General features: G+C 39.8%; 1 protein-coding gene across 23 annotated transcripts in view; it reads right to left on the bottom strand.

Moving 5' to 3' along the window:
• Ambra1 (autophagy and beclin 1 regulator 1) overlaps nucleotides 1-24,900 on the bottom strand; it is a 189,292-nt gene that overhangs the window by 88,620 nt on the left and 75,772 nt on the right. For 10 of the 23 annotated variants that reach the window (NM_001134341.4, XM_087654113.1, XM_087654115.1 and 7 more), the window contains 3 exon segments: nucleotides 8,622-8,722; nucleotides 9,438-9,518; nucleotides 23,283-23,462. In NM_001134341.4, the coding sequence (NP_001127813.3) occupies nucleotides 8,622-8,722; nucleotides 9,438-9,518; nucleotides 23,283-23,462 (362 nt within the window). 23 annotated transcript variants of the gene reach the window in all.

The raw sequence follows: 24,900 nt of genomic DNA, 5'->3' as shown, positions 1-24,900 counted from the left end.
GGTGAGTTTGAGGCCAGATTGAGCTATATTGTGAGTTCCAGGCTACATGGGCCATAAAGCAAGACCTGTCTCAAAAAACTACAACCAACTGACTAGACAAACAAACAAACAACAAACAAACCACAACAAAAACCCTCACACAGTGTGTCACAGTCTTATTCCCAGTGCTTGACATATATGAATTTATTACACTCTATTTAAAATTCTAGACCTACAAGTATTTTGAATTTTAGAGTTTTCCCTCTGGTTTGTGGATTATTGGGACCCAAGTGAAATTTAAAACTTTTATTTCAATGTACACACAGTCTAAATGTAATTCATACAATATTTTAAGTAATTTTATACATGAAACAATGTGATATTGTGTGAAACTTTCGTCCTATACTTTATTGATACTCAGTAAATTGGATTTTTGAGCATTTCAGAATTTCAGCGCTCCACTTGCTAATTCATTTAGCCCATAACCCTATATACTAAGCTCTATTCTTAGGTACATTATACAGATGAAAAACCCGTGCCCCAAAGTTAAACAAATTATCAGAGATTAAACTGTTAGAAGGAACCCAATGAATATTTCATAATAAACAGTCTGGTTCCAAAGCCTGCTTGTCAACAGACTTACCCTGCAAATGGCAGCTGCCCTTCTGAGGCCACACTCAATTAATGGGGACACAATCTATGCTTTTTCAAATTATACTAAGAGTCATACAGCGCCCATACAAGTCCAGCTTGGAGCTGTAACTGAGCTAACCTATCTGGATTAACAATGAAAATTCTAGGGGAATCATTCATTTATTAGTTGCAGGTCCCCAAGCAAACAAACAATAATAGCAACAAGGGAAAAACAACCCCCTCACCCATCCCTAAACTCAACCCCTCAACACACACACACACACACACACACACACACACACACACACACACAAAAAATCAGGTCATTTCCTGGCTAGACTGTAAGCTCCCTGAGGGCATTTAATTCTCTTATAATACCCAATGTGCCTTGGAAACAACTAGGCAATAAGCATTTATAAAGTGCTGTGTATTTCAAAATGACAGTACAAAAAGGACTCAGGGGTAAAGGGGAAAGATAACAACTCAAAAATAAAACAAGTCTCAAATATTAAAGGGACAGTGAAGTTTATTGCCAAGCCCATTTCCCCCCCCTAGAAAGGCCTGAATGAGTGCAGGGATACAGCATAAACAATCAAAGGCAGGTTCTCAATAAGCACAGCTCTCACTGGTACTCTAAGAAGAGTCTAGGGTGAAGGGCTGTGATAAAAGAGTGTATAATTGTGCCAATGGCTGTGCATACCAAATAAGCAAAAAGCTCTATCTGCAGCTGACCAGCAGCTGGCCTGTGTTCTCAGGGAGTGGAACATTTACTATATCCCAGGAAACCAAGTCAGCCCTTTATCACCCTCACTTTCATCACTGAAGCAGAAGGAAAGGTAATTGGGTTAATTATTAAAGCAGCACTAGTTAGTACCACCACCACTAATTGTCCATTTATCTGGGGTTATAAACAACCTCTTAATTGATGTTGAGTTGAAATGTGTTACTCACTTTACTTGCCTGGCTACAGTGTCCCAGAGGTCTACAGAGCAGAGAGAGAAAGAATGTAAAATCAGTATTTGTTTCTATTTGTACTAAATACCAAGATAGTCCATCTGTGTCTATTATTACTCATCTTTCCCAAAATCAGTAATTCAAGTGCAGAGCTGGTACACAATGCATGATAAAGCAATTTGTTGTACCAGACAATGCTGTTGCTATTAGGTTGTCAAATTAAAGTAATTCCTAAAAACCAGAAAGCCCCAGATGTTCACTGATGTCAGTGGAACTAGGTAGAAAGACCCTGATGGGAACTCCCTAATGTAACAGACAAGTGGAAGACATATAAGAAAGAGCACTGGTGTTTTATAGAAAGTAGGAAGAATGCCACTGCTAGTAATACAATATCAACAATTACAGCACTTGGGCAAGCTGAGCTAGGATTGCAAGCATAAGGCTGGGCTCCACAGTGAGACCCTGCCTCAATGAACAAATATAACCAAATGAGAAATAGTGTTTGGAAGAAGACTAGAAAAAAAGTTAATAAGGAAAAGCAAAGTTTTGAAGATATTTTATTACTATTTCTTTTACATATACATCTATGTATGTGCATGTACCTGAAGTTAGGGACATCCCTTGGATGCTGGAGTTACAAGCAGTTGTAAGCTGCCTGATGTGGGTGGTGGGAGTTGAACTCAGGTTCTCTGCAAAAATAGTACATGTTCTTAACCACTGAGTCATCTCTCCAGCCCATCTTACCCTAGTCAACAAATGGAAGGATGCTTGGAACATAGAATCACATAAAGCAATTAAGTTGTGTGTCTAGTATTCCTAGATTTAACATACATGGCAAGGACAGCACAATAGAGAGAAGGGGAACAACAGAGCTATGGAGAACAACATTTACCTAGCTTACCAGAATCAAGTCTATATAAATATCAAGCAAATTCTAATAAAATATTCTTTGAAAATCAGTAAAGGCATTAAAATGGCATGGTAAATGGTATCATGTAATACAAAGTCATAGTAGGAGAAATCAAACCAAAAAAAGCACACTAAAGATACAGAAAACAAACACAGAAATGATGGACAAAAATTCACAATAATAACTTTAAATGCAAATTAATTAAATAATCCAAAGACAGGACCATCTAACTCATGTAGAAAGATGTAGGCCAGTGAGAAGTTCAGCAAGTGAAAGTGCTCACTGGGCCTGACATTCCTAGTTTGATCCCTGGACTTTAGGTGGAAGGAAAGAACCAAATCCTAAAGCTGATTTAGAATAGAGAGAGCACTAGACAATGCCATGACATGTGCATGTCCACACATTTACATATCCACACATGTACATATACACAAATAATATATTTTAGAAAACTAAGACACAACCATATGCCTTCTTTTGGTTAAAGAGAAATCTAAATAAAAGCCACTCATAGTGGCTTATACATGGGAGACTCACTGTGGGTTTGAGGCTAACCTGGGTTAGAGAGTGAGTTCCAGGCCACCTCGAGCTACACAGTTTAACTATGCCAAACAAACAAACAAACATAAAAGCAACTAAGTTAAAAATCAAAGATAGAGGGGAGGGGGAGGGGTTAGGGGGATGTTGGCCTGGAAACTGGGAAAGGGAATAACATTTGAAATGTAAATAAGAAATACCCAATTTAATAAAGATGGAAAAAAATTTAAAAAAAATCAAAGATAGAGATATCTTAATGACAATATCAAAAACACTAATAAAAAAGTAACAACACCAAAGGAAGAAATACACAATTCAGCAACAATAGTTTGTTTCAACATCATTTTGACAATGATAGAACAAGACATAAAACCAACAAGGATACACAATACATTAACACTATTAACCAAACATCTACACAACTTCATCTTACATACACAGAATACACATTTTGATCAAGTACACATTTGCTGTGTTAACTCATATGCTAAGCCAAAAGACAAGTTAGAAAATTTTTAAATATCTAAAATCATTGAGTATGTTCTTAAGCCACATCAAAATTAAATAAGAGATTTTTTTTAAAAAGGAAAAAGAAAATGGAGACAGTTATAAGTATATGGAAAATGAACAATACATCCCTAATCAACTAAAGCAGTGGTCTTCAATCTTCCTAATGTATTACCCTTTAATATAGCTCCTCCTATTGTGGTGAACTCAACCTGTAAAATTATTTCATTGCTACTTCACAACTGTAATTTTGCTAATGTTATGAATCAGAATGTAAGTATCTGTATTTTCCAATGACCTTAGTGATCCCTGTAAAAGAGTAGATCACACACATTCCCAAAGGGTACAACCTACAGGTTGAGAACCACTGGGCTAAACTATCAAGGGAGAAACAAAGATAACTAGGCACAAGCCATCTCTAATCTAGGACATTTGACTAGATTTTAATGACCTGTGGATAACAACAAGAAAAACCTGACACTTCCCATTGATTTTAATCAAAATAGTGAATTAAGTACATCAGGCTCACATCTGCCAGGAACAGATGCTCATTAGGATGAAAGTCAAGAGGATTATGCAGGGCAGATAACATACCCTACATTACTCAGGCCCTGTCCTCAGAAGATTTTTATTCTTTACAAGTAATTAAAAGGAAGCTATCCTGTGCCAGAACTTCTCATTTCACTTCTCTGAGGCTTCAAACATGTCAAAAACTATTATAACCTTAAGAACCTTTGAGAGATTGTTGAACTCAAGTAAAATGGCTCAGAAGACAGAAGACAGTTAAGTAGACCAGCTTTGATCTCCCAAATCTGCTTCTCATAGTACTATGATGGGCAAATTTCTTGACTTCTCTGCTGGGTAGAAAGACTAATTCCAACACCACTTCACAGGGTAGAAGAACCATTTACAGAAACGGTGTATGGAAAAGTACCAAGGACCACACCTCATCCCAAGGCAGTGCTCAGCTTCATTTCAGTCTCTGCTAAAATGTCAACAAGCCAAGGGAAGCTTTCTAGACTGCTACATGCCCCTCTCCATATACTTGTTAAGAGATGCCAGAGCATTTAAGTGTGTGTGTGTGTGTGTGTGTGTGTGTGTGTGTGTGTGTGTGTGTGTATATATTCCTTTATTTGTGCTAACCAGGGTTGATAGGTATGTGGAGACTAGTACAGACCTACAAAATTGTGAAGACACAAAATAAAACAAAAAAATAGAGAGAAGAGATGAAGATTAACAAACCACTGGAACTTGGGTACAAGGGCTTAGTTTGTCTAGGATCACTTCTGGTCTCTGGTGGAAGAGAGCAGATTTTAAAGGATTTTAATTTTCCACAAATCTACTTTTATGGATGTTTTAGAATAGCTATGCTGAGAGCCCACTGGAGACTCATTTGCTACCACAATGCTGGTCACAACTCTTAAAACTGCAGACATGTGCTTGCTTTGTCCCTGTGTAACTGCCAATTTCCATTCTACCCCTTTTGTAAAGACCACTCACCATTAAGAGCTTCTACTTATGTTTGGAACGCAGAACTAAGCGTTAAGATATGATTTACCACCAAGACTCCAAGACACAGGAGTGCAGGGATTCTGTCTGTTTTATTTGAGACTGGCCCAGGACACTGACTGGACTATAACAACAGCAGGACAAGTATTTGCCAAGTGTAACTGTTGTAGAACCATCTCAACCTTATTCCAATCACATAAGAGAAAAGTGCCTTTCCAGGAAAATTAAGAATGGTTACTGTTAAAAGACCAATTTCTCTTGCACTCTGAAAGTCATTACTATAGCACCTCAATTACATGATCACAAGCAAATTTAATAAAAAGCAAAACATCTATATTCAAAAGAACAAGAAGGCTCAGAGAAAAAACTACTATTATAGTAAGATTTCCCTCAGCAAGTACCACTCAGATATAAAGCTTTGGTCACACCTAGGAGCATTTAAAACAATAACAAAAACAAAAAAACAAAAACAAATAAAAAAAAAAGGCAATTTAAAAAAAAAGGGGGGGGGGTTGGGGATTTAGCTCAGCGGCAGAGCGCTTGCCTAGCAAGCGCAAGGCCCTGGGTTCGGTCCCCAGCTCTGAAAAAAAAAAAAAAGAAATGTTTAAAAAAAAAAAAAAAAACCATCCTGAAGGTCAGTGAAAGCTTCCCAGGAGCCCTTTCTGACTTCTACATTACGGTCTTGGAATAGGAATTCTATGTCAATAATTGTGGGGCAGCAAACTAGGAAATGGTTGGGAGGGAAGTCTTGCAGTCCATTACCTGGGCTCAGTCCCTGGCTCCTATCCTCTCTAGCTGAGGCATGCCCAGGAACACCAGTGTTTCCTCCACTGTACATTACAGGACAGTTGTCTCAGAACTACTGCAGGACTGAAACAAAACTTTCAAAGAGGAAAGATAAAGGAAAAAATGGCATAGCTGTTAACAGAATATAGAGGGATATCCAAATATCTATGCATGATGACAGCTTCATAGGAAGTCCCAACAGGCATGCTAATGTTGATATTGAGAAAATGAGTATTAATGATGAAAAGAAATAATTGCTAACTTAAGCATAAGGTTCTAGAAGTCTAGATTTTCTACTCTTGGTGACATTTAGAATCACTTGATTTTTTTCCCTTTAGCTGTCATGCCCATCCATAACCTATAAAATGTTACAATATGCCCCCTTACAGTTGAATGCATCTGTAGGGACATACAGGCCTGCAGTGTTCAGGCTACTGGTCAGAAAGGAGGGAACGGAAAGTAAAGGTACAGAATTACTAGAGCAAAGGGAAAAAGAAGAGAAAAGAAAATAAAAGACCATACAGCTGTTATTTAAAAAAAAAAACAAACAACTTAATACCAAGGAAACAGAGATTTTGCTGGCAGAAAAGCAAGATATGCCATATGGAGTGATAAAGACAGATGTCTGGAACAAAGAGGAGGGCAGAGAACTCTTTGGTATCATTGCCTGGCAGCAAGTAGTTATCTTTCACAAGCCTTCAGCCAAGCCACATGCACAGACAGGCACAAATCCACTGTTTAACAACCAGGGCCAGAGTCATCTTCCACTAGTTGTCTGGAGATTGGAACAATCAGCATACCTAGCAGGCCAGGACCTATGAAGTCCTAATGTCTGCCAGAGGAACTGCTGAGGACTGTGGGATTTTATGTTAGGTCAAGGGGAAGACCAGATCCTATGGCCTGATACCTGCTACACAGCATGGTAATGTCCTAAATCAAAGCTGGGCATGGTGGCTCAGGCCTTTATTCTCAGTTTCAGAAGGCAGAATCAGGCAGATTTCTTTGAGTTCAAGGGAAGCCAGGTCTGTACAGCAAGTTCTAAGTCAATTATATATAGTGAGACTTTATGTCTCAAAACAAAACAAAATACATGGGTCTAGAGATGCATACCTTTCTACCTTTGATCTCAGCACTTGGGAGTCAGAGGCCAGCCTGATCTACATAGCAAATTCCAGGCATGGAATACACAAGGAGACTATGCTGCATTTTAAAAAGGAAAGGAAGGGAAAGGGCAGGAAGTAAAGGGAAGGAAAAAAAAAAAGGAAAGGGGTGAGGGGAGAGAGAGACAGACAGACAGACGACAGACAGGGGGTAAGTGTATCTTTGAACCAAAGCTACAGTGTGCTTCATTCTCATAGCCTCCCAGTGCCATCTTCACACTGGCTGTCTTTCTACCTTTAATCATTACATCACCCTGTTTTTCCAAAACAATGCCATTTAAAATTTTCTAATAAAGACCCTGTAAAGATGTCTAATAAACTTGTTTTGTGTCTTTTCAGACATTATATAAGTTGGTGGTGAAAGTGATGGGAAGGGGACAAAGCATGTAATAATGAAATAATCTTCAGCACAAAAAATGGCCCTCTGCTGTGTTCCCTTTTCTGGAGACTGTCCAGAAGCAGCTGCATACAATCTGTCCTATCATGCCTCCCAGCCCTAAAACTTGGATCACTAAAGGGGTCCCTCATCGTAAACCACTGCAACAGTGCTTGCCCAGCCTCTTTTCTACCCTTTGGAGCTCTGAGCTGCCTCCTTCCTCATACTATTCCAGTGCCTAGAATCTTCTTGGGCTGGCAGAAGCAAATGAGTGGAGAGCTGTGCAATAAGCTCTTAATTAAAATCACAGGATCTAGCTCATGAGTATCTCACCAACTGAACCATGAATAAGACACCTTTATCACCCAATTAAGGCACAGCCAGGATTTAGTTACTTATATTAAGAAACAAATGGTTTTAAAAATTCTTCTGGACCTATCATGACTGCCCTCCAAAAGACCCAACAAGCAGCTGAAAGAGTCAGATGCAGATATGTGCATCCAACCAATGAGCAGAAGCTGCTGACCCCTCTGATTGAATTAGGGAAAAGCTGAAGGAAGCTGAGGAGGAGGGCGACCCTGTACAAGGACCAGAAGTCTCAATTAACCTGGGCCCCGAGATCTCTCAGACACTTGATCACCAACCAGGCAGCATACACTAACTGAGATGAGGCCCCTAACACATATACAGCAGAGGACTGCTGGGTCTGGGTTCAGTCAGAGAAGATGCACCTAACACTCAAGAGACTGGAGGCCCCAGGAAGTTTAGAGGTCTTAGCGCCGTAGGGTGGAGACAGGGGATTACGAAGGGGAATGGGGTGTGGAACAATCCGGAAGGCGGACCGGGAGGGGAATAAAACCTGGAGTATAAAAATAAATAAATAATAATAATAAATTCTCCTTCCCAGATAGGCAGTATGTGTGCCTTTAATCCCAGCACTTGGGAGGCAGAGGCAGGTGGATCTTAAGGAGTTCAAAATTAGCCTGGTCTACAGAGTGAGTTCCAGGACAGCTGGTGCTATACAAAGAAACCCTGTCTTGGGGAAAAAAGTTTTTTCCCTTCTTTGCACGCCCCCCCCCCCGTTTTTTATTTGTTTGTTTTACAAAAAGGCCTGAAGGAAGTAGAACTAGGCAAGAGAGACAGTTTCTCAGCTGTACTGATTATTGCCTGGAAGTAAGAAACTGCGTCTAACACCTGACAGATTTTAGCTGATGCTATGAAACTATTATATCAATACAGAGAAAAGAGGAAGACTTTTCAGCTTCCTTACCTGCCAGGACCCTGTTAACAGAAGAATGAGTAGCCAAGCCAGGCTGTCCACGCTCATGAAAAATCCCAGCATAAGGCAAGTACTCAGGCAGCAAAAAACGCCTGTAAGAAGGAATCACATGTGAAAGTCAACTAAAGATTACCAAACAACAAAGGAGCTACTACAGAGTTTCAAAATTGTTGGCTAAGTAAGGCTGGGCATAATGGTTTACAACTATAATCTATAAAGGAAGATTGCAAGTCCTAGGCCAGACTGGGCCCCAAAAGATACATTATAGCGAAATATAGCCTAAGAAATATAGCCTAACATAAAATCTACAGGATTTGTCCTTTCATAAATGTGCAACTCCTTATTGCCTTCTTCTAAAGTAAAGCTAGTTGGGAGAGATGCACACCTGTAATCCCAGCAACCACAGGCAGAGCAGGCAGATCTATGGGTTCCAGGCTAGCCCGGTTTGCATAATGAGTTCCACGCTAACTAGAACCACATAGTGAGACTCTGCCACAGACTTTTCCTTTGAACAGTATGCTCTTGGTGTCACTTTTCTATCTCTATGCACAGTGGCTAATAATCTTCCCTTAAATGTTTAGATGGCAGGACCAGAATATAGAGGCTCACTAGGAAACAATTCTCTACATGGATGACCCAAAGGCCAGAGGGTGGTGTAGCTCAGTGGCAGTGTGCTTCTCTAGTATGTGCCAAGACTCTGGGTTCCAGTTCTGGCGCTGTAAAGCCAAATTAAACCAAACACACAAACATGAAACCCTAGGCTTTCATCAAGGATCCTTCAACGCTTACTTACAACGCAGTTCTTACCTTGGGACAAAGCGTCCAAGTGATGGTGCAGACATTCGGGCATTTCGGGGAGCTCGGTGCCTAGATCTGTCACCATTGTCCCTGGAGAAAACAGAGAGACTACATATAAGACAGTTACTAAAGCAGAATTATTCACCTGCCATCAAAACTAAGCATCTCAAACTAAAGGCCTACACCCAGGAGAGGAGCTCAAAGGAAGCAGTTATCTATTGGTTAACTTAGCTAACTCAGTACATAAAAGCTAGCCCTGAGTCAGTGTGGTCTTTGAGCTCTGTAGTATCTGAAAGTAATCCTACAATCTGGAAAGGCTACATAACAATTTATTCTTCTTTCTTTTAATTCTTGAGAGAAAGAGTCCCTCTATGTAGCCCTGGCTGTCGTGGAACTCACTGTGTAGGCCAAGGTGGCCTTGAACTCACAGAGATCCATCTGCCTCTATATCCTGAGTGCTGAGACTAATGGCATGCACCACCACACCTGGCCCAGGAATACCTTTTTCTTCATTTGATCCCCTTGGCAGAAAGACTGACTAACAGAGATGGAGATTGGGAGCTAAAGACAAACTCAGTGTTACAGCCCCTGCCTGCCTGGCATATGTAAGACCTCAGGCTCATTCCTTAGTGTCTTGAAAAAGACAAGCAGGGAGAGACTCAGAAATAAGGAAAAGCCCTCAGTTCCTTCTTTGAAAAACTGAACACTTACCATGATAAAAAAATATTAGAAAATGCACTTCTAAACAGTCAATTGATTACAAAATTTATTATAGATTATTAAGCACCATTTATTGTGTGCTTGCTAATTCAGTTCGATGTTGGTAATGTCGTCCTACTTAATCTCTCTAGTTATCCCACGAGGTGTTATTAGTCTGACTTTACATAAGGAAACTAAAGAGTCAGACGGGCAAACCCAAGGTCACAGGCTAGAATGTGGTTGACGGAAGAGCTTTGGGTCTTTTCACTGCATTTCACTGTTCCCTACAAGAAAAAAGGAAAGGAACTTCACGCGGCTTAAGTTTCCAACACATCAAAGAAACAATAAGCCAAAGGGCACTGGCTGGACAGAGCAGTTAATTAAGCTACTTAAACAATTCAAGAAATAAATGAACTTCTGAAAGCCTGATTTGGGACATCTGAATTCTCTCTTTGGATTATCTTCAAATCAATGAGATAATCTTCAAACTAGCCCTGGAACCAATGTTAAACACTTTCGCTTTTAAGTGGCCCACTGAGAGTTGTACCAACTAGAAACAAAAGCCTTTAAAGGTTTTATGTTAGGTACAATGGGCTGCTGAGCATTAAAAGCAATCAATACCAAGGCTATTAGAAGCTGATCCATTAGAAGTATTTGGGTTCCCCATCCCAAAAAAAAATGCACTCTTATTTTCCTAAGATATTGTATTTTGTTGACTTGAAACTCTGAATATAAAAGGAAGGATAAAGAGAAAGACATAAGATTATACAGATAGCAAAAAGGTAGCTATAATTTATAAGGAATGGGGGTTTGGAAAGATGGCTCACTGAATGAAAAGTTTGTCATCAGGACTGGAGTTCAGATCATCATAAGTCAACACACATACACAAAAGCATGCACCTACCCATTTTCCCCTCAACAGATTATCTACATACATATCCACACAGATACATAATATACAAACACACACACACACGCATGCACGCATACACACATCAACATATGTACATACACAAAAATATCAGAAGCTGCATAAATATAATTATTGCATAGCTCCTAACATGTACATGAAGAAGTTGAGTATTAAACAAATAAGACAGTACTCAGTATTGTTATTTTTCAAATTTACAATTTTGGTTATGACAAGTTAAAGTACAATTAATTTTAAAGTACAACTAAAGTAATGATAGCATTTCATTATTGTGTATTTGTCAATGATTGTAACCAATTATCATGAAAAGAGTTTAGAAAACATTTTAAAGTTTAAAGTGTGCCATGAAAGGAACAGAGAAAGGACCCTAGGCCTTCAGAAGACTGAAACTAAAGCTAGAAAGCAGCGTTACAGGGCAGGTTCTGTCCCGTGGCTCTGGACGGAGCTGCTCTTCTAGAAATCATCTGTGGAGCTGACACATTCCTACAGGTCCACAGATCCATCCCTTTCTGGCAACATGGACTATTATCCGTGAGAGCCAGCTACGACAGGCAGGGTAGTGGACAATCCTGAGGAGACACAATGCTCTTCTGAGAGAACATAAGCCTGGTCAGAGATAAGGATGACGAGTGACAAGGATGAGTGGGAAAAGTTTGACTCTTACAATACATACATCACAAACTTCTATTTGCTATTTTAGAATCTAAAACCTAAATGCAGTTATTTTTTCTTTTTTCTTTTTAATATAATTTATTTAATGTGTATGAGTATACTGTCGCTGTCTTCAGACACACCAGAAGAGGGCATCGGATCCTATTACAGATGGTAGTGAGCCATCATGTGGTTGCTGGGAATTGATCTCAGGGCCTCTGGAAGAGCAGTCAGAGCTCTTAACCGCTGAGCCATCTCTCCAGCCCGCAGTTATTTTTTCTATTTAAAAAAAAAAAAAAAAAAAAAAGAGGGTGGGATCTGAAGAGATGGCTCAGTAGTTAAGAACACTGGCTGCTCTTCCAGAGGATCAGTGTTCAATTCCTAGTACCAACATGGCAACTTACAACTGTCTAACTCCAACCCCAGTGGATCTAATAGCCTCATACAGACATGCATTCAGGCAAAATACCAGTCAATGTTCATCAAATAACATTTAAAGGAGGGAGGTAAAAATAGTAATTTTGTGTTATATAAGTGCTATATATAACTTAAGCGAAACACACACACACACACACACACACACACACACACACACTCTAAAGAAATGGTGAGGGTGGGCTGAAATACAGCCACATGTAATAGCTTTAAAATGTTTGGAAACGGAAATATTATATACAAAGGAAAATAAGATCACAGCACTCAGGAGGCCAGTCTGGGCTGCATAGTGAGACCCAATCACTAAAAACAGACAAAGACAGAATGGGAATAGCTAGCTCAGATATAGGCAAACTCTCAAGTGGATGACACTCTCTATTCAGGTCTTTAAGCATCTTGGCTAAAGATGGGTCAGCAGGAGCTGAACAGCATCTCAACATCATTCAGGTAAGCCTCTGAACTCAGTGTTAAAAAACTCCAGCAACAGAGAAAAATGACAGGACAGGAACCTCAACTATTAGGAAAATATAAAACATGGGAAACACACAAATGAGATGTTTGAGGGAGAAACCAGCAAAATCCTCTAGGAAAAAAAAACAGCATAACAGATGAGCAGCACAAATGTTTATTTAACCAGAATAAACCTTGAAAATATGTTAAGGTAGCAATGATCAGAATGTATAAAAGCCAAAGTGGGTGACAAGATGGGGAAATAATTTTGACACAGCTCCAAATAAACTCAAGGTGGGAAGAATAACTGATTTTATTACCTAGAAAGAAGGGGGTTTGGAGACGAATGGGGACAGAACAACAAATTTCATGCACGGGAGATTTGGGGGGAAGATAATGACAAGAGCTCCAGGAAAACATTAGATGCACTTAAAATAAGGTATTTTAAGAAGACAAGGAGCCTGCTATTCACTTCACCGCTAACACAAGGTAGGCAGAAAGCAAGCTGCAAGAGTTAGAAAGCAGTGAAATAAGTCAAACAGGACTGAAGACAATGCCAGATGAACAGATCTATAGTTGGTTGACATTAGCAATAGTAACGTGTGCTAAACACTGGGCTCTAGAATAATATAGTCAACAACCTTTAATGGGAAGGAAATAAAGAACAAAGTGTGCAGATATGCTAGTACTATCTCTCTACCAAGAACTACTTTAAGGGAGCATCAGAGAAATCCCCATCAATTTTAACATTCAGAAGCAGCCTGTAAGCCAGCAGGACAGAAACTGGCTGTACTATTAATGGCCTTCCCAGTTGTTGAACTCTATGCATCTTTGATTAACTCTCAGAGGGGTACTTTGGAGAGGGAAGGGGACTAAAATTTTGTTTAAATTATTTTATAAAGAAAAAAAAATCCTTCAAACATGTGCTGAATAAAAGACAACAAATCTCCAGGACAAAAGAGACACAACAGCAATCTGTTAAATGTCCAGGATTAATAGCCTCAGCGAGAGACCGTAATTTAAATGAATAAAAAATATCCCTACAGACTGTTGTCTGAGCCCTGACCAGACAGTCAGGTTGTCATTGTTCCTCAGTGACAAACAGCTCTGACATGAGCCTTGAGGAATGAATTTATTGGATTCCTAAAGCTCAAAGGCCATTGTCTTCCCAACAGTACTTTTGATTTTGCTAAAAAGAAAACAAAACAAAACAAACAAACAAACAAACAAAAAACCCAACCAACCAACCAACTTGTCTAAAAAAAAATATTAGAAGGCCTACTTAGCATTCTTGTCTCTGAGTGGCACAGTGACTTTGGTCAGTTCTTTCCTTACTGCTGCTATTAGAACTGAGGCACGGCCTCTATTTCCAGAAACTACACTTACAAAGGTCTTAAATTTTTGTCCCAGCTGACATCCTTTTTAAGAAACCTAACAATGTATGTCTCCCAGAACAACAGAGTCTTAATTTTTCTCCAAGGAATAGTAATATGAGATAATTATAATTTACAAATTCTTGTCCTCCCTTCTTCTACCTCCTAATCTCATTTGCCTACATTATGCAAATTTATATTCATATTGTGCATTTTCTGATAAAACAACATATAAATCTAAGTGGTAATGTCTTCCTCCCTGGACTTCCTAGCTATTTACAATCTTCTATACTTTCCCATTTTCAGCCCAGACACAATCTATTATATTCTATTTTCCTTTCTTCATTTCTTATTCTCCATTACCCAAAATAAACATTCATAATGTATTTTATTTGTTCAGAAAGAGTAGGATTTCTATAGCTGTCAAGCAATGTCACACATTTCTAAGCAACCGGTCATAATCCTTGGTAAAGTAGTATTTGTAAATATATTGAAGCTTGACAAATACTAGATCGCTTTTTCCTCTTCCTCTTCAGGAGGTCCCCTTACTTTCTGAGAATTCTCATTATTTTCTCTTTGCTGAGTATCAAGGAAAATCTTCTAAGGCAGTTAGCACCAAGAGAGATCCAAGAACCTTAGGTGCTAAAAGAAGCACCAGTGTTGTCCAATTTCCTTTGCTATCAGACACTGGAACCTGGGGAACAGGACTTGTTCTCAAACCAGTTTTTCTACATCAGTACACCAGGAAAGTAGGCCCCCTTCACTACTATTTTTTAGAGTTTGCTATCTAAATAAGCACTGAATAATTGCCCCAATACACACAAAATCCAAACTTCCAGTTAGATGTTTCAAGCTTTTTATAGCACAGGCTCAACCAAGACTAGAACCCAGACAATAGGAGTTAGCAAACAACGATAAAAGATTCCAATTCCAAGCAATGCTGTTCTAAGGGTCACTCATTAACTTACAAACACTTCTAAATGGTCTCTAGTAATAGTAATCAAAGTCTGAGGAAGCATTCTATCTAGAGAAGTAAATGAGATGGCTGTCATTTCAAAGGCATCCACAAATACGCCTCTTATTCTTGGAAAACATCAAGTAAGCTTGCATAGCACCCTATACTTATAACGCCCCTACTCGGGAGGCCAAGGCAGGACAATCATATGAGCCCAGAAATTCAGATCCAGCTTCAGCAACATGCCCAGTCTTGAAAAACAACAAAAATTTGACACCCAGATAGGGACGATGATGAGTGTCTTTAGTTCCTGCATTCCAGAAGCAGAGGTAATCCCTGTGAGCCCATTGGCAGCCTGACCTACATAATAAGTTCCAGGTCATTTAGGGCTACAAAATACAACCCTGGCTTTGTTTTTAAAAAGGTATCTATGAAGAAAACACTAAGGACTTTCACAATAATTCTTAAAACATCTTCACTCTTACTAGTCCATTACTACTCAACTGGTTCTTCTACATCAGTTGACTTGTCACATTGTATCACCTTAATTAGGGTTGTCCAAGTAGCTTCCTAAAGCACATGCTTAGTATGGCTGCTTTTAATAAACAGAGTCCAAGTCTTCTGTCAGACATTGCAAGCCCGTCACAGTTTTCAGTTTTCTGATTTCTCATTTCACCAGCACGCTATAGCTGTAGACAGAGATCTATTCAGGCTTCCAAATAAGCCCTGATCTTTTACTTGTTATTTGCTTTATCTAGCATATTCTTCCTATACCCATCCTCCTCACAGATTCATCTTTCAAAGTCCAGGGGCTGGGGAGATGGCTCAGTGGGTAAGTGCTGCTGTGAAAACCTGACAACCTGAGTTTGGATCCCAGAACCCATGAAAAAAAAACTAGATATAGTGGTAACCTGTGTAGAATCCCAGTATATACCTCTAGGGAAATAGGCAGAGACAAGAAATTCTCAGAAGCTCAAGAATCACCTAAGTTGGTCATGCAACAGTGAACAAAACAGAAACAATGTCAGGTAAAGTATAAGATGAAGCCCAGTACATCCATGCAGTAGGCTGCAACTCTTCCCCCACTACTCCAACAACTCCCACACAATTTACAAACAAAAGTAGTCCTATTCAGTCTTCAAAGCCAAGCTCAAATTATGGAGTCTCCCATTTCTCCAAAATCTGTTCTTGTTTCCTACAAAGCTGGTTAAACATTGTATTGTAAGTATTGTATCACAGTCTTTCAGATATTTACTTTTTACTTTATATTTTATTATTTATGTATTATGTATGAGTGCTTTGCCTGCCTGTATGCACCATAGAGGCCAGAGAGGCACTGAGTTGCCTAGGACTGGAGGTATAAACAGCTGTGAACTGCTATGTGGGTTCTGGGAACTGAGTCAGGGTCCCCTGAAAGACCAGCCAGTGCTCTGAATTTCTGAACCATCTCTCCAGCACCCTTTCATATACTTAAATAAAAATCTGACCATTTTACTCTATAACTAAAATGTTTGAATTTCACCATCTTAACAGGATGAAGCTCATTTCAAAAGGCACACATGACTCTAAGATCTGCACTTCTATGACTCCCAAGGCTCATCTTTTTAGATAGATTTGAACTTTACAGTGACTATTATAATCACATCTATCAAAAATCAAGAAAAGCCAACTGTCAAAACAATTATGCTTTTCTTGTTTTGTTTTCTCCCAAGTTTAACTACAGAAAGACCCTATTTTTAAGACTGATGCCTGGCTAAGGATGTAGCTTAGTGGCACAATACTTGCCTAGCTGTCTACAAAGAACAACACTGGGGAGTTGTTTGTTTGTTTTTAGAAACAGGGTTTCTCTATGTGTAGCCCTGGCTGTCCTCACTCTGTAGACCAGGCTAGTCTCAAACTCACAGAGATCTGCCTGCCTCTGCCTTCCAAGTGCTGGGATTAAAGGTGTGCACTACCACCTCCCAGCAAGAACAACATCTTTATAGTGCAGTTTCTCTTACACTTCTAAAGTTCGTATGTGAAAGGAAGAAATAAGACCATTTCAAAATGATACATCCATCCATCTCTGAAGATTTCAGATGGCAAAAGCTGCCCTTCTCCTTCTTGGCTATGAGTTATATTTATTAAAGACAAGTCAAGAACTCCTACAGAAACCCTGGAACTTCCTAGCTCAGAAGAGAAAGTACAAACAAATACGAACTGAAGACATGTGGCTTCCCTGACAGAATTCCTGGCGAAGATTTGAAGTCAATGTAGGAGTCTCATTCAGGATCATTACCTGAGATCAGGAGCATTACTTATCTGGTTTTTAACATATTTCCTTCGCCAAGGGCTGAACTAAATCTCAGTTATATCAAGTGGGCAGAGTAAATTGTAAACTAAAGGTCAACAACTTTTCCTATGTCATGTCCAGCCAGATGTCAGGGCTGATAGCCTTTGGAACTCTCCTCAACTATATACCAAACACAAAATCTGTTAAGGATATTCATGACACAAGATGCCTAGCAAGGGGACCAGAAAAAGAAGCTCAGGCAGGTGAGGTGGCATATGCTTACAGTCCCAACTACTTGAGACGCTTGGGTGGGAACATTACCTAAACTCCAAAGTTTGCAATCAGTCTTGGAAATAAATCAAGAACCTGTCTCAAAAACAAAATAGAGGTAGAGAGTTGGCTCAAAAGTTAAGAATAGGGGTTGGGGATTTAGCTCAGTGGTAGAGCGCTTGCCTAACAAGAGCAAGGCCCTGGGTTCAGTCCCCAGCTCCGAAAAAAAAAAAAAAAAGAAAAAGAAAAAAAGTTAAGAATACTTGCTGCTCTTCTAGAAGAAAGAACTGAGTTTAAGTCCCAATACCCACAACAATCACTTTCTGAAACTTCAGTCCAATGCCCTCTTCTGATGAGGCACACATGTGATACACATATATACACAGGCTAAACACTCATGTGGATAAAAGAATATAATATTTTTAAAGTATTTATTGGGCAAGGTGGTACACACACTTTAATCCCAGCACTCAGGAGGCTGCAGCATGAAATCAAGAGTTAAAAGTTACCCTAGGCTACAATAGTGAGACTATCTAAAATTAACAAAGGGGCCATCCAAGATCAGGTAGCTTGCCTAGCAGGCAAGAGGCCCTAGGTTCAATTCCTACTACTGCTCCCGCCCTACCTCTCCCCCCCCCCCAAAAAAAAAAAAGAAAGGAGGGAAGAAAGGGAAAAAAAGAGAAGGGGTAGGGGAGAGAGGAAGGGGAAACAATTCTAACTAACCTGGCGACACAACTGAAAGACTTAAAGATTCTCCCTGAGATTTTCCAAGTACAGCCCAGTGTCAAAACCATGAATAAAGAAAGGGTTTATTCTTTTCCATGCTAGCAACAATCCTTAAGAAGCTGAATATAATTACCAGTGGCTGTATGTGTGCAGGAAGTTATTTGTGGCTGATCTAATCTGAAGCATCTCTAGTTCTGTCATTAGCAAGTATCAGATTATTTATCCTTTGCCTTAGAAGGCAAAGTAGCTACAAAAAGAGGCAGAAAGGGCAGGGAAAGAGTCTAGAATCAGAAGTAGAATAACAGAAGAAAAGAAAGGTATAAGACTAGCTAGAATCAAGGGTCAGTGAGATAGCTCAGAATGTAAAAATGTTTGCCACAAAAACCTGGCATGGGTTTGACTACCAGATCCCACCATAGAAGGCGATAAATTAAGAACTACCCCTCCCCCTCTGGTTTTTTAAAACACGAATCCTCTATGTGTCCCTATCTATCTTGGAACTTGCTTAGTAGATCACGCTGCTCTTGAACTCAGAGATTTATCTGCCTTTATGGTCTGAGCGCTGGAATTAAAGGTGGGCACCGCCACTGCATGGCCACTCTCTTTCTAATAGTGATTTTAATTAAAAAAATTAAAGATTAGCTAGAATTATCATAAACACACACAGTATTCTTTTGCAAGTCTTAGAAACTACTGGAAAAAGGCACTTCTCTTGTGCTTTTTGTATTAGTTACCTGTCCTTTATCTAACGGGACAGTTAAAAATTAAAATAGGAATTTTGCTATGCTTACATGACAACTACATTCAAGTAAGCAGTCTGCGCTCTAACACAGGCAGACAGTAATGTCAATGGACAGACACACCTTTACCCTGCTTGTGAATATTTTATGCAAAGACAGTTGGCTGAGGACTTCAGAACAGACCTGCTGACAGCAAGTTTCTGGACATCCTATTTGTACATTTTGATAAACACCGGGATCCTGCCATTTCAACCCTCAACACAGACAGAGATGAATGGCAGGAGAAGATGCTTGCCTAGAAGACAGTCATCAATCCAGACTACAAAAGAATAGAAAATTTAACCTGACCAATTTCCAAGGGCATCCTCCCTGAGACAAGTCTGAAAGGTCTATTCCACAACAAGTATATGAAAGGACCCAAATATGATTGTACATCACTGTTATAAGATTTTAGATCTAAAGACAATAAATATTCTTATTCATGTTCTCTAATCTGATACATTTCTGATATGGTGATATCCTCAGTCAAAGAACAACAGATGAGAATGATTTATTAGCCCTTTTGTTTGGTCATTAAAAGGATTCAACAAGACAAGGCACAGGCACTGAAAAGCAGGGTAAGCGGCCGCAGCCACATGATGGATCAACCCGTCGCCAACGGTATAGTGTCGGTATAGTGCCGCAGGCTGCTCTGTGGCATTTGGGACTGGGCAAAAAACCCAAGAAACAAACAAACAAACAAAAAAAAAAACACAAAAGAAAAAAATGTGTTTTAGTATAACAATTAAAAAAAAGGATTAAAAAAGGATTCAACAAGAATTTTAAATCTAATATTTATATATAAAAAGATATGCAAATAATCTACAATGAATACATCAGCAATTGTTATATATACATATGAGATGGATACTTTGGCTATAAATATCTATACTATATATACTATATATATACTTATAAATATAAGTTATTAACAACTCTGCATATAAACACTATAGTAGCTGATATTTTTTGATGATGAAAGAGAATGAAAGAAGACATAATCTGATTTCCTAGGGACTTTATGCATCTGGATGAAAACTGTTCAAGAACAGTAAAATGAATCTATGACTGAGAAAAAGGGAGAGTGGAGAGGATGATATTAGGCCTTACAGGTAGGATTGTGATGTGCTCAGAAAATACAGAAACCCAATAGAACAGTATCTCTCTTTAGGCAGATTTCAGATCACAAAAACCTTACCTGCTTCTCTATACTAAAATAGCTATAATTTATGACTATATAACATTCTCCCAACCCCCCTCACACACATCTTTTCTGAGAGTTGGAGATATGGTTCAGCAGTTAAAAGCACTTATTGCTCTTCCAGAGGACCAAGGTTCAGTTCTAAGCACCCACCCACATGGAAACTTAGAACTGTCTGTAACTCCAGTTCTAGGTGACCTGATGCTCTTGTCAGGTCTCTGTGAACACCAGGCACCACGAAGGTTCACAGATATACATGTAGGCAAAATATCCACACACATAAGTTAAAAATTAATTATCCTGAGCTGGGTGGTGGTGACAACAAAAGCCTTTAATCTCAGCACTCTGATGGCAGAGAGAGGTAGGTGGATCTCTGAGTTTGAGGCCAGCTGGTCTAGAGAACAAGTTCCAGGACAGCCAGGACTACATAGAAAAACCCTGTCTCGAAAAACAAGGAGGGAAGGGAGGGAGGGAGGGAGAGAGAGAGGGAGAGATGGACGGACTGACTAAATAACATCCTTTCTAGCTATCAAAGCTAAGGAATAGGATTATGGCAAATAAATTAGAACAGGCTGTTAATTTCTGCCTCTCCCTTGTGCACTAGAGATGAAAGGGAGCAACTACAACCAGTACTCAGCTTATAGGATGAATGGGACAGAAAAGATAGAAAAAGAAGGGACAGCAAGTCACCTCTTTCACTGGATGTCCTTTACTACTCATGTTACGGTAACTGATCCATAGCTGCTATCAAAAGCAAGATTATAGTTTGTACCAAAACCATCTTCTTCTAAAAGGCAAACATTTGGAGAGGGCCATATAGGTGGGGCATTAGGGAGATCAGCCCATGACTAATAAAGACCTAGGAAAACACTGGTAAGCTGATGAAGGAAAGATAAAGAAGGCAATGTAAAACAAGGTCATGCTGAAGCCCAGGGAGATGATGAGAGCACAGGTGGGTTGGGGGAACACACACAGAAGGCAGTCTGACAGAGGAAAATCGAGGGGGAAGGAAGGGGAGAGCGAGGAGGTGGCAGCAGAAGAAAGGGAAGGTAAAATGAGAACAGAACATTTTAAACTAACCCAGAACTCCATTGTGAAGGACAAGTCACGAGGCAGAGTACAGCTGAAAGGCATGATCCTCACATCACACCACTGGTTAAGAGGCAATTTCAACTTCAATTTCAAGCATGCATAGAAAGAGGCAAGGCAAGCCAGAGTCCAGAGTCCTAGAGCACTACAGAATAACTGAACTAAAGTCACCCAGGTTTTTCACAGTACTACAATGGCAGCAACCTCACTACAAGTGTTTCTCTCTCCTCTCTCCTCTACTCCTCCTCCATCACCCACAACTGAACTGTGTATGTGTGTTGCACGTGTGTGTGTGTGTGTGTGTGTGTGTGTGTGTGTGTGTGTGTTTATATGTTTGCAGTGCTGAGAAATCCAACAAAGGACCTCACATGCTAAGCAAGTGAATTGCAACCCAACCCCATTGGCATGTATGCTTAAACTCCTTCCCTAAAAGGACCCTTGTGCTAGAAAAATTACTACATCTCCAGTATAATGTATGTCATTATAGACATCTATAGGCTGGCCCCCTTCACTGTTGGTACATGCAGCCATCTTACCCAGGAGGACAGATAGAGAAAAGGGCATGCCGATGGTCAGAGAGCTGCCAGGCTCTTCTTCAGTGATTACTGACAGGACCAGCATACTCCTGCTCCATCTGCTTTGTGCTAAATCTGTATTTGTTGAACATTAAAATCTTTTCCCGGACATTGTATGTTCCTCCTTTTGCTTCCCAGGATTCAAATGCTCATGTGTTCACCATAAGCATTGGGAAGGCAAGCTGGAACAAAGGTTATTCCATTGTACCTTAGTCCTTTCTGGCAAAGACATCAAATATACCCTGTGGCTCTATTGCAAGATAGCTTGTGGGAAACTAACTATGCAGGTGACAAGAGGAAAATGGTTTGGGGATAGGTAAGAACCCTTAAGATTCCAGATCTACCAAGGCACGTCAAGAAGGGCAGAGGAGACTGTCATATTCCAATAAAGCCATCACAAAGGGGGGGAGGGGAATGCTTCTTTTTTTCTTTTGCATGTTAAAAAAATGACAAAATGCAAAATCAAAACAAAAGCCAAATGTCTAATTTGATACAAGCTAGGAAAACTCAATTTTAAGCTGGGAGCACAACAAATGCTAGAAAGTCAGGAACAGAATATCCGATAGGCGAAACTCAGCAGGAGGGTTGGAAAGCACTGACTCTGGAACTCGGGGCTGGTCCTGCTCTTTGGCCCTGTCCTCACCCCACTCAACAACACAAAAAAAGAAAGGAAAAAGAAGAGAAGGGAGAGGCTGGAGAGATGGTTCAACAGTTAAGAGCACTGACTGCTCTTCCAGAGGTCCTGAGTTCAAATCCCAGCAACCACATGGTGGCTCACAGTCATCTGTAATGGGATGTGATGCCCTCTTCTGGTGTGTCTGAAGACAGCTGCAGTGTACTTGTATACATTAAATAAACAAATCTTTAAAAGAAGAAGAGGAGGAGAAGGGAGTGGAGAAAGAGGAGATGCATCATCAGCCCCAGTTGACAGTGGTCTCAAGCGAGTACCTTAACCTGACAGGTAGATCCAGGAACAGAAGACTAAGTGGAGGCAAGAGAGTCAGATCTCAAGGAATCAGTTTATTCAAGGAAATCTAATATTTATAATGAAACCTAATTGTCACCTCTACTCTAGTTAAGAGAAAAAGCGCCAAGCCTCCTGCTCTTTTTGTCCTGTGAAAATAGCCCAAGAAAAGCATTTCCACCATACACACCACTAAGAGACACAAATAAGATCAGGAGGGCAGCCAACCTCTTTCCACTCTGACTTGTGGCCCAATGGGCTGTCCCTTCCCAGAGGCTCTGGTGAATCAGCAGTGTAACTGCCAGAAATGGGAGTACTCCAGGTACTTGAAGCCCTACTGATCCTCAGCCCAGCTCGCTACTTAAAATAATAACTTAGGAGCTGGAGACAAGAGTACTCACCACTGCTACAAAAACAGTGGCCCACTCAGAAGCACTCTCAGTCTGGGAGGAAGAAGAAGGAAGCAAACTGAGAATATACTTACTCAAAGTCCTCAAATTCCAAGTCGGTTCCCTCTACTGATGGACCCTGGTTGTCTGAGGAAGAAGAGGAGGTGGAAGAACGAAGCCGATTCTGTTGGTAGCGCATGGAGCGCTGGCGAATACTGTCTCTCCTTGAGAGATACTGGATCATCCTCTGGGCGTAGTATGCAGCAGGAGATAATCTGAGAGAGACAGAGATGGACAAACACAAACTAGCACTAATGTGGGGAATACTGTTAAAGATAGAAAAAGCCAACTTTCCCATGGCATCTCCCTGCTGAGGCAGCACTGGGTATGTGAGAAATAGAGAGCATTTAACTCACCAGGAGGTTTGTGCTGCAGAATATGTATACCAGACCACCCCAATGCTTCTGTTCTGCGATAAGGCAAACAGGCCACATAATCAGTCATCTTCTCATCAAGAGTGGCCCTTTCCCAAGAGGACTAGCACTGGGCCTCTCTTCTTTCTCAGGCTCTTATGGAACCTGGCTTAGCTTCTAAGGGTGTCCTTAAATAGCTCTTCCTTACTCAGTGTCCAAACACAAAGTATAAGAAATGAAAAAGACTTTAGTAATCAAGTCTGGACGTTTTACAGATGAGAGAACAGGCCAGAAGATGATATAAAACTTAGATGATTAGCAAAGATACCCAGAGGTAACCTCTTTACCAGGACTTCTTTCTTCAACAAACACATAGAGCTCCAGCTTTCATCTAGCTCCTTATCATCTCTGTGAAACCACTATCTCCCTCACTCGCAAATTAATCACAGTTTTTTGTGCGTGGAAAAGTATCCAGGATAGGGATTGAGAGTCATTTTGTATTTCGGAGGAAAGAAAAACCTAATAGAAAAAAGAACTTCAAATTTGTAGAATTACAGCAATGGAGAAAACATCTCCTTTGCTAGGGTTCCAATAAATCAGTCTCGACTCCAGCTGAAATCAAGGACATGTCTTAGCTCTCTAACAATTTCTAACATAATTCTACACATTCCTTCCCATTCTTAAGGTTTTCTTCCATCTTTACAACATTCTTCTGTAATAAAGGCTATAAACCAAGAACAATAGAAAAATGTCTTATATGACAATGTTAAGAGATTGCTAAAGAACTCACAAGGATGCAAGTCCACCACTGAACTTTATCACACAGAAATACACAAGAATATAAATGAATGATATATAAATTACATGAGAAAGTTCATTTGTGACACTGTCATCAGTAGGGAAAACCTGAGAAAAACCCAGAAACATACCAATAGACTAAGTAAATTGTTTCCACACAAAGAAACACCAGGGAGCCATTAAAAAGAATAAACTGGCTGGGCAGTGACACAAGCCTATACTCTCAGCACTACAAAACTGAAGCAGATGGATCAGGAGTGCAAGGTCAGTATCAACACACAAGTCTGAAGCTGGCATGAGCTATATGAGACCCTATCTCAACATTTTAAGATGTATGTACATGTAACAAATACCCTTATCTACTCATAAGGCAACTCTTCTAAAAGAAAATTTTAAAGTAGAGAAAGGGTTAGTGATAGATATATACTGTCTATATATAAAAGAAAAAAAAATCACAAACCTGGGAGATTTTTACATTTTTATAATATTTGGATAGTGAAAA

Source organism: Rattus norvegicus, chromosome 3, assembly GCF_021556685.1.
Source record: "Rattus norvegicus strain SHRSP/BbbUtx chromosome 3, alternate assembly SHRSP_T2T, whole genome shotgun sequence".
Classification (NCBI taxonomy): domain Eukaryota; kingdom Metazoa; phylum Chordata; class Mammalia; order Rodentia; family Muridae; genus Rattus; species Rattus norvegicus.
The sequence above is the reverse complement of the archived record's forward strand: the minus strand, read 5'-3'. Positions and strand labels throughout refer to the sequence as shown.